This window comes from Penicillium crustosum, assembly GCF_028827405.1.
Source record: "Penicillium crustosum strain IBT 35664 chromosome Unknown utg000001l_segment0_segment0, whole genome shotgun sequence".
Lineage (NCBI taxonomy): Eukaryota > Fungi > Ascomycota > Eurotiomycetes > Eurotiales > Aspergillaceae > Penicillium > Penicillium crustosum.
In genome coordinates this window covers 6,810,011-6,824,522 of record NW_026623122.1, presented here as the reverse complement: position 1 = coordinate 6,824,522, position 14,512 = coordinate 6,810,011, and the positions used below count along the sequence as shown (strand labels likewise).

Sequence of the window (14,512 nt, the reverse complement as noted above, 5' to 3'; positions counted from 1 at the left end):
CCAAATACAGAATTTGATTCAACGTAGTCATACAAATGATTTAAAGTCAAGGTTCCCCGTACCCTTCCAGCTTCATTCCGCGTCTGCATTGAAACCGTTCCTAAGAAATTCCAGATCCGAATCAATAACAAAATCCCCCGGATGGGCGAGAGGTAATGTGTCAGTGTATTCGGATGTGAAAAGGTCGTCGAAGTACTCTGAGAGCATACTAGAAGCCGCTGTGTTGCTTGGATGCCATCGATCCGAAGCTGTATGTAAACTTCATCAGCCATGGTGAATTTCAAAAGATATATTGGCCGATTTTAGCTTTGCAAGATTAATGGTTTCTGTAAGTGGCAAGCGTAATTGCACTAAGCTGTTGCCACCGATCCTGAAGGGAACGTTTAACTTACTCAAAGTATCCAAGATGAGGACAAGCTGCGAAAGGTATTCAACGCATCTTGCTATTACTCGATTCCCGGAATCAAGTCGGCCAAGCGCTAAAATTGCCTTCTCAATATAACCCCTGGACTTGTCCACCGTGTCCCATGTGGAGGGGCTATCATCTCGGTCTTTCCAAGCTACTACCATGCAGCCAACTATTACCAATGCGGCGTTGAATGCTAGAATACCATTATCATTTGTGTTCATATCAAAGGCATACGGCGATTGAAGACACTTCACTGACTGTAGTATAATGTATAGTTCCACGCGCCCAAAAACTCGTGATGTCGAACTGTTGATGTCGTCATGCTATGGACCATGGCAATGATGGAACTGGCAGATTCTACCACAGTCCCATGAAGTCGATGAAACTTACCCCGGGTACAAAGACTTATAGGACTCAGAGTCCAAACCCCCCTTTGTAGGTGGGAATTTATGCCAGAATGCCTTATTTAGAACCGCTTTTTACACCTCTCTATACAGTGTATGGTAAATTTATTAATCCTACAGCTGTCAAAAATGAAGCTTTGGGCCCCATACAAATGAATCTATCTTTTTTTTTTTTTGAGTAGTTGACATATATTAAAAATGAAACTTTTGATCATATACAAATCGAGAGATCTCTGTATTTTGGCATGGTGGGAAGACCATCTATCAATTTTGGACTTGCAAAATCCTCTAGGAATAAGGAGATGTATCAATTTATATGAAGATCAAAAGGGTTATTTTAATACATGTCAACTACTCGAAAAAATGGATGTAGATTCATTTGTATAAAGCCAGAAGCTTCATCTCTGACACTTGCGATTTTGCACGTCTCGATGGAAGGGATTGTTCAAATAGGTTTAATGATGCTCGTTGTTTTGATTGTCAGAATACTGAAAGTTCACTAGGCTTTGCCATGAAAGGTACTTTGGTGAAAAATGAGACGGTCAAGCTTGATATCTGTGGCAAAGAAGACGGACGACAAGTCGCGTGGGTCAATGTGAAGAAGGATGGCACTGTCTCCTTTTTAAATAAATAAGGCACCACCGCTACCTGCGCCCTAGATGATGGTTTTGATGTGGGTAGCAAGTGTAGCGTAACGGACAATGGTCTTTCGCAGAGCGCAGCCAGAACTTCCGCCACAAGGCAAAGCTCCATTGCGACACCAACAACAAGCCAGTTGAGGGGTACGGCGTCGATGAAGGGCTCGTCGTCTAGTTTTGGATCTTCCGCAGGAGATGATTGCACCTGTCTCCCGATTGGTTCGCGATCTGCAACGTGACAAGAGAAAAGGTATACCCAGAAGAATAAGTGATTATCTTGATGCTTTCGATGGTTGAGATATTAGTATAGTATTGGTTCTATTGTTTAAAAAATATGAAATAATAGCGTTATTATAAGATTGACTCACCTTGACCTGATTCGTGTTACCTGAAATGCGTTGTAAAAAGCTTGGTCTTTGATAATCATCTTGATACTGCACTTCCAGTACAATCAGTGATCCAAAGATTGGGTAATCGCTCGGTTGTTTCATAGAATTGTACATATTGTTATACCTGGGTAGTGTGATGTACTAAGAATGTAAATCGAATTCATGGGCACAGTACTGACTTTCAAGCGATCAAAATAGGCTAAAGGACGCGACGAGAGAATACTTTGACACCACATGGCCATACTGATGGCTGTATGCCCATTTACTGGGAGGACTAGAGTGTCTTGCTGTGAAGAGCACCCGAATGCTCTGCAATTAACGCATAGTTAGAAGCATACTTAGTATTGACTTCAAGGCTTACCACCTTCTCTAGATGAATCTGGATGTGATAAAAGGGTAGGCTTGGAACGAACGGACTGGTTCCCACTTGGTACCGCACCGGTCCAAGTGTCGAAATTTTATCGTGATCAACGTTACCACATGCTGCCTGCGTATAGTTAAGCAACTTTCGCATAACCCACCGAGCCCTACTAAACCCATTCTTGACCGAATCATTGAAGGGACTACCTTGCTTTGCATAACACAGTACTACTCCCGAGAGAAGCCAGTGATCTACGCACTATAAACTAGAAGAAACGGCAGAAAGGTACATGATCGACTTGACAGATAGCACACCAAGGTGGCCTGACAGTCGCTGAGGCTTCGCAGGTTCTACAGTTTCCTACACATGCTATAGAGCGCGTTCGATCACCTACGCCTACAGCCGTTCAACAGCCCATTTCACCACCTCTATTGGCTAAACGCACTCTGCCTACACGTAGTGGATGCGGAAAGATTGGGCACAAGAAAAATGCATGTAAAACGAGCGTATCTAAGAGACTTAATGGCATTTTGTAAGTATACCAACCCAGATATTTGCTGCATGATGTGGTATGTTCATGGGAAAGGAGTGTTGGGAGCAGAGGTCGTGGCCACAAATTTGGAAGACTCGCGGGCTGACAAAGCCAATGTCGTACTGGTTGTCTTGATAAGCTGAGTGGCGCGTGGGCCGAAGTGGTGGAATGAGCGTAGCTGTGGGTGTGCCCCGTGAACAGACGCTTTTCGATGTTGAATTCGGACTTGCTCAAGATCGAATCATTCGGTGCTAGGGCCTTGGTCCAACCGAAATTCTCTCTTGCTCCTTCTCTTCCTCAATTTTGGAAGACGCCTTGGTTTGCTCTTGAATCTTGCGTATGAAAGCATCAGATTGGGCTGCGAATCTGCAGCCTTTGCGAATGGTGGGGCTATACTTGAACAGTAAAAACGGGAATGGCACGTAGGCGAGAGCTAGGAATGCGGGGACATAAGAGGCCCAGTGGATACCCAGCTTATTGTATATATAGGTAGTGAACAGGGGAAATGCGGCACCGAAGAGAGAACGTAGGACAGAGTTGGCAGCTAGAACAGATGCAGCGAAAATAGTGTAGGTATCGATCAAGTAGTTTATAATGCTTAAAAACACCAGGACCATTCCGAAGCCAAAGGGCACACCAGCCGCAAGACTGACCATAAAGTGGATCGATGGATAGTTGGTCTATACGAACCAGAACAGGCCGATTAGGATTGCCACGCTAGCAATGAGGCAGGGCCTCAGCCGGGCCTCAGGAGGCGCAAAACTATCATGTGCTTCCTCGACCTGGATATATCGCTTGTTATCGAACACAAAGTAGACCGTGGCAACTAACATACCAACCGCAATACCTAGGAATGCTAGGCCACCAATACCCTGATTCCACCCTCGATCTACCTAGTAGACAATAGGGAATGCCGCGAACATCATATACAAGGTACCATAAATAATGGCCATATACAGAGACAAAAGGAATACAATTGGTTCCCGAAACAATAGAATCTAAGGGCGAAACAGTACAACCCTAAATAAATTCTTAAGAGATGCCTTACCTTGATCAATCTCAATCTTACTCCTGTAGACATTGCCCGTGATCTTAGTAAGCTTGTCTGCACGACGGCGAAGAAGCACCGGAGCATAGGTCTCTGGGATCATAAGAGTGCATATAATCCATACCGCACCAGAGCAGGCGGCAAGGAAGCCTATAATCCATCTCTAGCCAGCGTTCATACCCAAAAATCCACCGATAATAGGGCCCAGAACCGGTCTAAGGAAAGGAGCTGCAGCGAAAATACTCACGGCAATACCTCTTTGCTTAGAGGGAAATATATCTGCGATAAGGCCGCCGGCGTTAGTAAGAGGCGACGACCCAAAGGCACCGGCGAAGAAACGAAGGGCGATAAGGGTCCCGCTATTCTGTGCACCGGCAGCACCAGCATTGAAAACCGTGAGGGCGCAGTAGGTCACGGAGAAAAAAATCTGACGCCCGAACAATTCACTTAAGGGAGCCCAGAGCAACGGACCAATCTATACAATGTTAGAGTTGTGCCCTTCTTGACCACATAGGCCCAACATAACTTGGGAAAAATTGACGTACCGCGAAGCCCAGGACGAAAAATGACACACCAAGCGTTGCCAGTTCGCTTCCGATGTGGAACTGCTCCTCGATCTCTTCGATGCCTCCGGTGTAGGCTGATGAGACGAGTGTCACAACCAAGGTGGCAATAGCGACCAGCATTGTAAATGTCCATTTTTTAACCTGGTTGAAAAGCATAGGATTGCGAGGACCGTTGGGAATCCATGTCACTGCGTAAGGATCCTCTTCTGTTCCTGAGCCGGAGTACGGGAAATCAATAATTTCGGGGTCACGATGCTCTGGTCAAAAATCAGGCGCCAGTATGAGATCATCTTGGGAGCACAGGGTTCGATCTTCTCCGACACATGGTTTCCGTCAACTGCCATGGTGAGCAAGTCTTTGATTGAGGAAGTAGGTAGTGGCTTCACAGGGCAAAAGGTAAACAGAGAAATATATTTCGGTGGTCATAACCGGGGGGCAAGCAAGGTAAACCCGGATATCGTGCTATATTAGTATAGAATCCATTCGCGGTCAGGGTGACCAGGGGTGGGGGCATACGAAGGAGTCCGTTCCCATAGATCAGGCAGTTCAGGTCGGTAAGTATCATCGTCGTTGAAAGGAAAGTAAGTCATTCCCCCAAGGCAGAAGATCATCTACAACATAGACAGTGAGCCCTGTGTAATAGTAATTCTGGTAACTTAATTTTCCTGCCTTCAGGCGCTAAACCACCTACGAAAGGAGGTTTGAACCCTGAGTCCTCCAAGTCATTGTACCCTGGGGATATAGGCAGCGCAAACCGGGGAGATTAAATATATCCCGGTCAACAATCATGCATGATAACTTAAAAAGTGGATCTATAAGGTGAAATCTCGGCGAATTTCCCAGCGCCAAGCCATTATTTAACCCACCTTCTATCCGCGGACTGGAGGGCTTGCCCACCTGGGCAGGTGGTAAGGTTGTCCATCTGCAGGAAGTGGATCCATGGGTCCATGGATTCACTGTTTGCTGACATCATCTCAGTCAATCTAAGCCACCTAGGTACTCTCAATTCAACCTTAAATAAGGTCGCGGGTCCCCCCTGATGAAGATCTCCGAGACACTTCTACCCACCCCACGACAGAAAGTCACGCACGATGACCACCTCTCTCACACACGCTGCCTCCCCGGCCAGTACCTCCATTCCGTCTGCATTCACCGTGTATGACAATGGCTTTTATAACATCCTCGGCTCAGCCCCGAAGCTGGAGGTCATCTTGGAGAACAATGACCTTCCCTTCGCCCACGAGGCAAGCGTCTATGTCCCAACAACAGATGAACTGTTCGTGTCCAGCAACATGTTCACTGACCCAGTTACCAATGAAACGACCATCAAGATCTCAAAGGTAAACGTGACCGCAAACCCCGTCACCGCCGAGATCCTCAACTCAACTATCCCCATGCCCAATGGCGGCGTAAACCACGATGGTGGTATCCTCTGGGCCAACCAAGGCACTATGAACACCACGGGTGGTCTATGGCAGATGTCCGCACAATCGCCGAACAAGGCCGAGTTCATCGTGGGAGGCTTCTACGGCCGCCAGTTCAATTCCCTTAACGACGTTGTTGTCGCCGGCGACGGCTCCTTCTGGTTCACGGATCCTATCTATGGCTGGCTCCAGGGTATTCGCCCGAAGCCCAAGTTGCCAGCTCAGGTTTACCGGTATGATCCTGTTACCAAGGCTGTGCGCGTTATTGCGGATGGACTCGCTCGGCCTAATGGAATTTCTTTCTCGCCTGATGAGAAGACCGTGTATATTTCCGATACTGCCGAGACAATCGGTGATGGGACTACTGATGTGCTGAAGCCTGCCACTATGTAAGTTGAGCCCTGGGATGGTTTTCATTTATGCATGAATGAGATGCGATGGGGAATTTTTGACTAACATGGTCTAGCTATGCTTTCGATGTGTCCACCATCAACGGACAGCCTTTCTTAACTAACCGTCGGGTCTTTGCCATGCCTAGTGATGGTATTCCTGATGGTCTCAAGGTTGATCAGTACGGTAATGTGTACGCTGGCTGCGGTGACGGTGTCAATGTCTGGTCGTCTGGCGGTGTCTTACTGGGAAAGATTTTGGTTAGTGGTGGCTCTTCAAACTTCTCTTTCGGCAAGAAAGGGCAATTGTACATTCTCAACGAGCACAAGCTCTACCGTGCGCAGTTGAATAGCACTCTGCGCAGCACTCTTTGGAAGAACTGAAGAAGCACGGAAGTGTACAGGTGAGTGACAACGTGAAGTATGATATTTTGATTGGAGTCTTGCTACTCTGCGCACTTCTATTATAGGGGCTATGTATTATACTATGTATTATGCTATTGTTACATACTCTATTGCCTATGAACTTCTAGATGGTTACGCGTCAAGCCACTTCTATCCTCGTACTCTCACCATTTATCCTTTATTATTTTATTTTATTTTACTACTACACCTCCTCTTCGGACTTCCACAAAGCCTTAGTTTCTGCAGTAGGAGAGCGATTTCCCAACCGAAGCTGGAAATCATCAAATGCCAAATCATACCAAAAAGAGTCAAAGAAGATTTGGTTATCGAAAGCGAAGTCACGAAAATGATCTTCCGGACACGGCATTTGCCCTATGTTGTAAGCTGCTATGTCCGGTTGTTCGTTGGGGTCTTGCTGTTGGTCACCTTGTTCTGTTTCACGAATTAGCCTGACATCAATCAATGCCAAGGATGGATCTCACCCGACAGAGCCGTCAACAACGTAGGTCGAATCGTCCCCATGCTACCGGCACATCGCTCTGCTACTTTACTGCGGTCTTTCAGGTGCTCAAGAACAGCCTGGCACTTATCTCACGATATCTTCAATGTTGTGGTCCGAGGACCTTGAGACGGAAATCTTGGAGCTCTGCCACAATCGGTTTTCTCTCGCACGCCAACCACTATATATTTCTACATTCAAATATGTATTTTACCACACCAATATAGTAAATATATATTGATTTTAGCATTAAAAGATAGGGAATTAGCTAACGAAGCCAATGCATTTAATTCTTAGTGTAGTAACCCTTTTCTTTGCGCGTAGCAAGCAATCTTCTAGGTACGGAGCGGATCAAGTTGTCTTTAATCAGGTGCATCCTATACAGTGTATAGCTCTCTGAATATACTCCTAATCTGTCTTAATCATACCAATTTCTACTAATTAGGGGTATAGTTTTAATAATTTAACCTTCAATAGCCACCAACAGGGATTAATAGGGCTTAGGTTGGGTAAATATAGAGGCTAATCCTCGACGTATACCTTATGGCCTTTTAACCACTCTCCCATAATACTATTGGTATATTATACGGGCGTTATATTAACCGCATTTAGTAATTCACAGGCCCGCCGCTTAGATGTATTATTATTTTAGGACTCTGACAGTGAAGAATATAGGACACTCAGAAAGGGGACGGCGCGTGAACACGGGCTATTTAGTTTTCAGCCAAATCGCTGCTTTGCCAGGGCTTGCAAGAAGCTCATAGTCTCCTGCTCCTTCTGTCGATATGCCTGCGCACGCTCTTCTCGCTCCGCTGTACGCGCACGAAGAATCTCCTCTCTCCGGATCTCACGATCGTTCTTCTTACGTTGATCTTTCTCCTTCTCCCGTTTCAAGGCAGAGAACTCATCGTCCCCACCCATTAAATCTTCATCCCGAGCTGCCTCGGGTGAACCACCACGCGCGTCCGCAAATGCACGGTTGCTTGAAGCAACTTCTCGCCGCTTCTCGAGCATTCTCTCCCGTGTGCCCGCCTCAGCCCGCGGCGCAATTTCGTCTTGGAGATGGCGCATTTCGGATTTGTGCGAACGAATTTCAGCGCGGTACTGATCGCGTGACTCACCGCGGGCAGCGATGGCATCCTCGATAGCAGATTCTATAAGAAGGTCAGAACTCTGGGCATATCCCCGGGGGAGGAGTAGAAAAACATACCTCTTTTAAGCTCAAGATCTTGCATAGTCGGGATTGCAGGGCCGGCTTGTGGGCCACCTCTCCCTGATCGAGCTTGTGGCAGACTAGGCCCGTACTCATCATCCTCATCTTCGTCATCATCGTCGCCTACTGGCGGGTTCTGTGGGGCTTCACTAGTCGTTCGCTGGGCCTGCGTATAATCAGGCGATTCGCGCCCGCCTCTCGGACCAGCTGCCAGTTCTTCTTCTGCACTCCGGCGTGCCTTGTCAAGTGTAACGGGATCATACCATCCCTCGGCGAGTTCTCCACGGTTCCTGTGATGTCAGTATTTATCGCGCCAAGCAAAGAACACCCTCAGACCTACCATTTTTGCGTAAAACTCTTCCATCGCCCTCTCACCTCGTCTTCGCTCAAGTCTTCAATGTATTTTCCTTTTTGGATATCCAAGTACATGCCAAACATGGGCTCGTAAACCTTCAGGTCGCGCCCTGATAGCTCGCGCGCTTGGTAAGGGAGCACGACCGGTTTTGCTGGAGCATCTCTGTGTCGTCTCTCGTTGTGTCCACGCTCTCTGTCTTCGCTACGGCGGTGGTGACGGTGAGATCTGTGTCTGTCTGAGCGGTGCGGAGAGCGAGAGCGCGAGCGCGAGCTCTCTCGGGGCCGGTGGCGGTGGGAATGGCTGTGGCGGCTGCGGTGATGGCGGCTTGAGCTTGGTGCAGAGGGAGAAGCATCTCGGTGCGATGAGCGAGTTGGTGAAGGCATTTTCGCTGATTTCCTTCGTGGTTGAGAGGCTCTGGAAAGTCTGGCGGAGTTTGGTTGATAAGAAAAGACAGGTCTGCTTATCGGTTCGGCCACCACCTGGGCAAGATTATCCCCGGGTTTTCGATTCCAACGCATCCTTCGCCTCGATTTTGTTAATTTTGACTACAAATTTATACATAAAAAAAGGCTGTTATATTACGAAGCAAATGTTTCGTCCAGGAAAAAAAAAAACTTCATTGTGATAAATACATCTAGGCGAAGAAGTATACAATATTCAATAACTCAACGACCCCAAATCAACTTTAGCTGGGAGGGGCACTCTGCTCCAGGCTAGGGCTAGCGGTGGTCTCAGCAGGGGTAGCAGGTGTACTAGGCTGCGAGTTGGCCTTAGACCGGTTGGCTGCGGCCATTTGCCACGCCGGGATGGAGGCAGATCGACCAAGCTGCGAGAGGGGGTTGGGGCTCTGGCTTGTGCTCACCGGGGCAGCAGCTGGAGTTGGCTCCTGTTCAGCTGGTGTCACAGTAGCAGCCAAGCTGTTGGTGGTGGCAGGAGGAGCGGAAGTGGCGGGGGTCTCTTCCGGTGCCGGGCGAGGAATGCTGGGAATGGAAGTGGATCCAATAGTCCTGCCAGCAACGGGGGTAGCTCCGCTACCACCAAGTCGGTTGCCCAGCAAGGTCTTCAAGCTCTTGAGCTCAGTTCCGAGCTCCTTCAGTCGGTTCTCATTGCCTTCCCGAGCACCTTCAAGGGCCTTGGGAATGGCATCCTTCAATGACTTCACTTCGTCACTAATGCGACGAGTCTCATCATCTCTTCGGCGGGATGAATTCTTGAGGTCAGCAACAAGATTCTCCACGTCCTTGAGAGCCCCATCCAAGCGCTCGGTACGGGCTTCCTCGGCGGTCTTCAATGCAGCAGTGTCGGTCGATAGTTGTTCGATTAGAGTAAATGCGCGTGAGAATTGCTCATCGATGTTTTCTTTATCTTGCTCCAGCTGGGGAGGGGTCGGTGGGGCGATCAAAGGTGCGATATAACGCTGGATGGATTGATCAGCGCCATTAGTTTTGAGAGAGGGGACCATTCGATACCTTTGTGACGGTGTACAACCCATAACCAACTCCACCCACGACTGTCGCCATAATAAACCAGTCACGCCAATCTCTTTTGGGTGGCCTTTTCATGTGATTAGTCTCAAACACCATGCGACGATCGGTAGGTAAACGTACTCAGGAGGGGGCTGCCATTGATTATATGGAGGATAGCCATATCCTTGAGGCGGCTGTGGTTGCCGGTAAGGAACTGGCTGTGAAGAGTAACTAGGCGCCGGGGATGCCGAAGCTGTAGCTGCGGCCGCAGCAGACGGGTCTTCGCCCACTCGCGATAAGGCAATGTCCACTTCCTCTTGAGTCAAGTTCTTAGATTGAAGGAATGAGACTCTCTTCTCAATGGGTGAAGATGCAACCGATGGGTCCTGGAGGACTAGACAAAGTCAGCGATCATTGCACATCAAGTCGTGTGCTTCATAATCCATACAGGTAATCTAACGGACACACATATTAGCGGTAGCTCCGAAAGCGGATGATAGTAGAGACACTATGTCAATAAATAACTTACAGCTGAGGCAATAAGCTCCTCGCGTGGAGCCATTATGATTGATGTCGACTGCCAGTGAAGTGCAGGAGAGATGAATTAGGGAGAGAGATGCGACGCTCCCATCGGCAATCGCCATTTGGACCTCGGAACTCGCCCCAACGCCAAGGCTTCCCCAGACCGGGAGTCTCGTGATTATCGGCGAAACTGTTTTTCCTTTAAACTCACACCGCCTACCTCATTTGAAAAGTGGCACGCATTTGTTTACATCGACCCTAAATCCCGCCTCGTGGCTGCCAAACAACCAGATTAAACCCCTCCTCTCAGATTGTGTGGTGCAATCCACTTGGAGCTTGAATCTTTATCTATACACAACCATATCGAAAATCCAGTTGTCAAAAGGATCGCTTTGTCTATTGCCGCCTTCGCGGCTTGTTTATCACCATGTCGCAAGATACTGGGCTTTTCAGTATTAAGCGCCCCCGAGAAGTATAGATTCCTCATATACAGCGCAAGACTTGGGGCTAATTTATATTGCGATCAAGACTCTCGGGAGTGTACAGAACTTCTCCGCCATCCCCCAACCGCAGTCGGCACTGAAGCGCGCAAGCTCTATCGGATTCCAAAACCCCCCGTTCAGCTCTCAGAACCACCGAAGTTCCTTGATGGGCTCCACTAGTCGCCCGCAGCAGCCCAACTTTACGCGCATGTCAATTGGTGGACCATATGGCGCTGATGCCGGCCTTTCATCTGTTCGCCGATCAGTCTCGAGTAACATGTTCAGTGGGGCGGGTGCCAGTCGGCAGAGCTATGCGCCAGGGTCTCTTTCCTCCAATCCCGCGCCTCCTCAGAACCCACAGCGCAGAAGCAGTGTGTTTTCGCGACCATCTACAGGTGGACCGATGGGACACCAATCTTTCTTCACTCAAGTTCCCACCGTGGCTGGTGTTCCCAGAGACCCGCGCCCGCTCAGAGACCGATCTTTCCAGGCACGGATTGGCCAGGAACTGTTGGAGTATTTGACTATTCATGGGTTCGAGTTGGAGATGAAACATTCCTTGGGGCAGAACACTCTTCGCTCGCCGACCCAAAAGGATTTCAACTTTATCTTCCAGTGGCTCTATCATCGAATCGATCCAGGATACAAGTTCCAAAAAGCAATGGACTCCGAAGTACCGCCAATCCTGAAACAGCTTAGATACCCGTATGAGAAAGGCATTACGAAGTCACAAATCGCAGCCGTTGGTGGTCAGAACTGGTCGACCTTCCTCGGAATGCTACATTGGTTGATGCAATTGGCACAAATGATGGATCGCTATCAGTCCGGCGAGTATGATGATGCCTGTGCTGAGGCGGGTGTCGATGTCAGCGGTGATCGTATTATTTTCCGCTTCCTCACTCAAGCCTACCATGATTGGCTGCAGGGTGGTGAAGACGAGGATGATGACACCGCGGAGAAGCGGTTGGTTCCGCATGTTGAAAACATGTCGCGAGAATTTGCTGTTGGTAATGAGCGGTACGTGCAGGAAATGGAGGCACTAGAGGCGGAGAACCGGGCTCTTCGCGATCAAATCGAAGAGGTGGAGAAGAGTGCTCCTGATATCGCCAAGTTGGATAAACACTTCCGTATCTTGGAGGATGACAAGAGGAAATTTGAAGATTATAACCAGAACGTCAAAGGCAAAATCGAAAAATACGAGACTCGCATAAAATTCCTCGACGCGGAGATCCAGAAAACCGATACCGATCTTCAGGCCACTGAATCTGAGCGTTCCGATCTCCAAGCAAGTGTTGATCGCCAAGGCATCACTATCCAGGATATCGACCGCATGAACTCAGAGCGAGAACGTCTGCAGAAGAATCTCGAAGATACCGTGGCTCGCCTCGAAGAGGCCCATGCCCGTGTCATGGAGAAGGAAGCGGAAGCTAGCCAGAAACTGGAAGATCTAGAACAGATCGTGAAAGCTTACAATACTCTTGGCTACCAAACTAGCTTGATCCCCGCGGCTGCGGAGAACGCGAAGGGCCAAGATTATGAACTAAGTCTCAATATTAATGAGAGCAATTTCTCCGCGAGTCAGATTGGTGGCCCTCCAAACCGAATTTCTCCCGAGGGAGATCGCCTATTGGCGGAGCCTTTCACTGGCTACCACCCGGCGCATTTGCTTAGTTTAGACCTACGGGGCTCTGTCCGAAACAGCCTGCAATCACTCCGGAAAGAGATCAATGAACGACGGAAGCAAGGGATTGATGACGACCTTGAGCGCCGCAATCTACTCGACAACATCAAAGAGGCAATGGATGAGAAACGAAGCGAGGTCGAGGCTCTGGAGCATCGACGCCGAGCAGCAGAGGAGGAGTTTGAGCGAACAAAGGAAATCACAACTACTCAGAAGCTGGCCTCCGATGCCCAAATTGAGAAGATGGAGAAGGAATTGGCAAAGATGCGCGCTACGCTCAGTGACAGTGTACAATTGATGGAGCAGCGCGAGATGAACACCAATATCGAATACGAGCAACTGACGCTTCGGGCAAATTCTCTCCGAGAGGAGTTGCACACTAACGTCGAAACAATGCTAAACGACGTGATTCGCTTCAAAGTACATGTTCAAAAGGGACTCGAGGACTACGAGAGCTTTGTGGTTGACGAAGTGGAACAAGAGCTTGGAGGTGAAGAAGTTCTTGAAGAGGAGCTTTGAAGTTGCTTTGTCATGATTTGATGATTTGGTGTTCAATTTAATGGTGTTGGTTTCATGTACAATACCCCGGGTCAGTTCAGGATGCGCAATGCATATATCGTTTTAATATTATAAGTGTACCTTGGGTATAGGAGTCCCTGTTTTAGGAGGTAAAAGAAAGAACGATCGCCATAAGTTTTTTAGCCGAAATAATCCAAAGGAAGGCTTCTATAAATAAGTACGTAGCAAAAAGTGTTGCATCTAGGCCTCTATTGTATGTTATGCGTACGCTGTATCCTTAATTTGATAATATAGTAACTAGTTAGCTGTACATAACTGGGAGGATGAAGGCCACGTTGCAGCTCTAGGTACCAATGAGTTACTTCTGCAATCGACATGTCCTAAAATAAGTCGCAATCAACGGCGGCAAAACAAAAATAATGATTCGTCGAGCAGTTCTGACAAGCTGCGCATCGGGCGAAACACCCACCATGATATGTAGCTGAGCCTCGTTGACTAATATCATCAAAACCTCCTCTTCTATCCTTGATTCTAGTCAGTTCTTTTTTTTCTCGAATTGGTGTTTGTCTTGCACACCCTAATATCAGACTCTCCTGTACTGATGAGTACCTCGCCGAACCCAGAGCCCCTCACAGCCTAGCCCCCGAGTCAATAGAAGATGGCCGAGGTCATCGGGGTAGTTTCAGGCGCGATAACGTTTGCGACGGTTCTTGTTCAAATCGGAAAGACCATCATCACACTGAAAGAATGCTACCACGATTTACGCGACGCGCCCGACGATCTACGGAAGCTAGTGCAACAAATCGAGATCTTTGGCAAAATACTAGTGAACGTTGAGGAAGATTTGTCCCGAAATCCGAATCCCCGCTTGGAGAATAGTGAGGCTGCGCTGCAAAGCTTAGCCTATTGCAAAGAAGCAGCGAATGAGTTGGATACGGTCTGCAACGATATCGTTCGAGATGTTAAATCTCCCAGCCGTTTGCGTCGGTCTTTTAAGTCTGTTAAGATTGTGATGCAAAGAGGGAAGATCGAAAAGCACATGGATCATTTAAGAAATGTTATTCAGTTACTCATGTGGTCTGAGCAATGCTATCACCGGTATGCCATTTGATTATATTCGATTACAGTTGGTATTGGTCAGCTGATGAATATAGGGCCCTTACTCAAGCTCACATTCAAGCTCAGTCTCAGTTGATTATTGAAACGATGG

At 48.1% G+C, this 14,512-nt stretch overlaps 7 protein-coding genes across 7 annotated transcripts; 3 read left to right on the top strand and 4 right to left on the bottom strand.

The window, feature by feature from the left end:
- Nucleotides 1-2,984: 2,984 nt before the first annotated feature.
- N7487_002590 (MFS transporter) lies at nucleotides 2,985-4,912 on the bottom strand (the record flags this gene model as incomplete). The annotated part of the gene is made up of 6 exons (XM_056870337.1): nucleotides 2,985-3,381; nucleotides 3,424-3,622; nucleotides 3,782-3,874; nucleotides 3,962-4,256; nucleotides 4,327-4,604; nucleotides 4,864-4,912. 6 exons carry the CDS (start codon nucleotides 4,910-4,912, stop codon nucleotides 2,985-2,987), a joined length of 1,311 nt encoding a protein of 436 aa, XP_056735121.1.
- Nucleotides 4,913-5,438: 526 nt separating this feature from the next.
- On the top strand, nucleotides 5,439-6,544 carry N7487_002589 (SMP-30/gluconolactonase/LRE family protein; the record flags this gene model as incomplete). Its single annotated transcript, XM_056870336.1, has 2 exons — nucleotides 5,439-6,160; nucleotides 6,238-6,544. 2 exons carry the CDS (start codon nucleotides 5,439-5,441, stop codon nucleotides 6,542-6,544), a joined length of 1,029 nt encoding a protein of 342 aa, XP_056735120.1.
- Nucleotides 6,545-6,767: 223 nt separating this feature from the next.
- Nucleotides 6,768-7,087, bottom strand: N7487_002588 (uncharacterized protein; the record flags this gene model as incomplete). Its single annotated transcript, XM_056870335.1, has 2 exons — nucleotides 6,768-6,997; nucleotides 7,048-7,087. The coding sequence occupies 2 exons, from the start codon at nucleotides 7,085-7,087 to the stop codon at nucleotides 6,768-6,770; spliced, it is 270 nt and encodes an 89-aa protein (XP_056735119.1).
- A 697-nt stretch (nucleotides 7,088-7,784) lies between these two features.
- On the bottom strand, nucleotides 7,785-9,015 carry N7487_002587 (uncharacterized protein; the record flags this gene model as incomplete). The annotated part of the gene is made up of 3 exons (XM_056870334.1): nucleotides 7,785-8,218; nucleotides 8,275-8,567; nucleotides 8,618-9,015. 3 exons carry the CDS (start codon nucleotides 9,013-9,015, stop codon nucleotides 7,785-7,787), a joined length of 1,125 nt encoding a protein of 374 aa, XP_056735118.1.
- A 302-nt stretch (nucleotides 9,016-9,317) lies between these two features.
- On the bottom strand, nucleotides 9,318-10,660 carry pex14 (putative peroxisomal membrane anchor protein (Pex14); the record flags this gene model as incomplete). The annotated part of the gene is made up of 5 exons (XM_056870333.1): nucleotides 9,318-10,049; nucleotides 10,102-10,186; nucleotides 10,240-10,492; nucleotides 10,547-10,553; nucleotides 10,628-10,660. 5 exons carry the CDS (start codon nucleotides 10,658-10,660, stop codon nucleotides 9,318-9,320), a joined length of 1,110 nt encoding a protein of 369 aa, XP_056735117.1.
- Nucleotides 10,661-10,955: 295 nt separating this feature from the next.
- N7487_002585 (kinetochore-associated Ndc80 complex subunit NDC80) lies at nucleotides 10,956-13,302 on the top strand (the record flags this gene model as incomplete). Its single annotated transcript, XM_056870332.1, has 2 exons — nucleotides 10,956-11,092; nucleotides 11,149-13,302. The coding sequence occupies exons 1-2, from the start codon at nucleotides 11,048-11,050 to the stop codon at nucleotides 13,300-13,302; spliced, it is 2,199 nt and encodes a 732-aa protein (XP_056735116.1). The 5' UTR covers nucleotides 10,956-11,047.
- Nucleotides 13,303-13,960: 658 nt separating this feature from the next.
- On the top strand, nucleotides 13,961-14,413 carry N7487_002584 (uncharacterized protein; the record flags this gene model as incomplete). The annotated part of the gene is made up of 1 exon (XM_056870331.1): nucleotides 13,961-14,413. The coding sequence occupies one exon, from the start codon at nucleotides 13,961-13,963 to the stop codon at nucleotides 14,411-14,413; it is 453 nt and encodes a 150-aa protein (XP_056735115.1).
- Nucleotides 14,414-14,512: the final 99 nt, after the last annotated feature.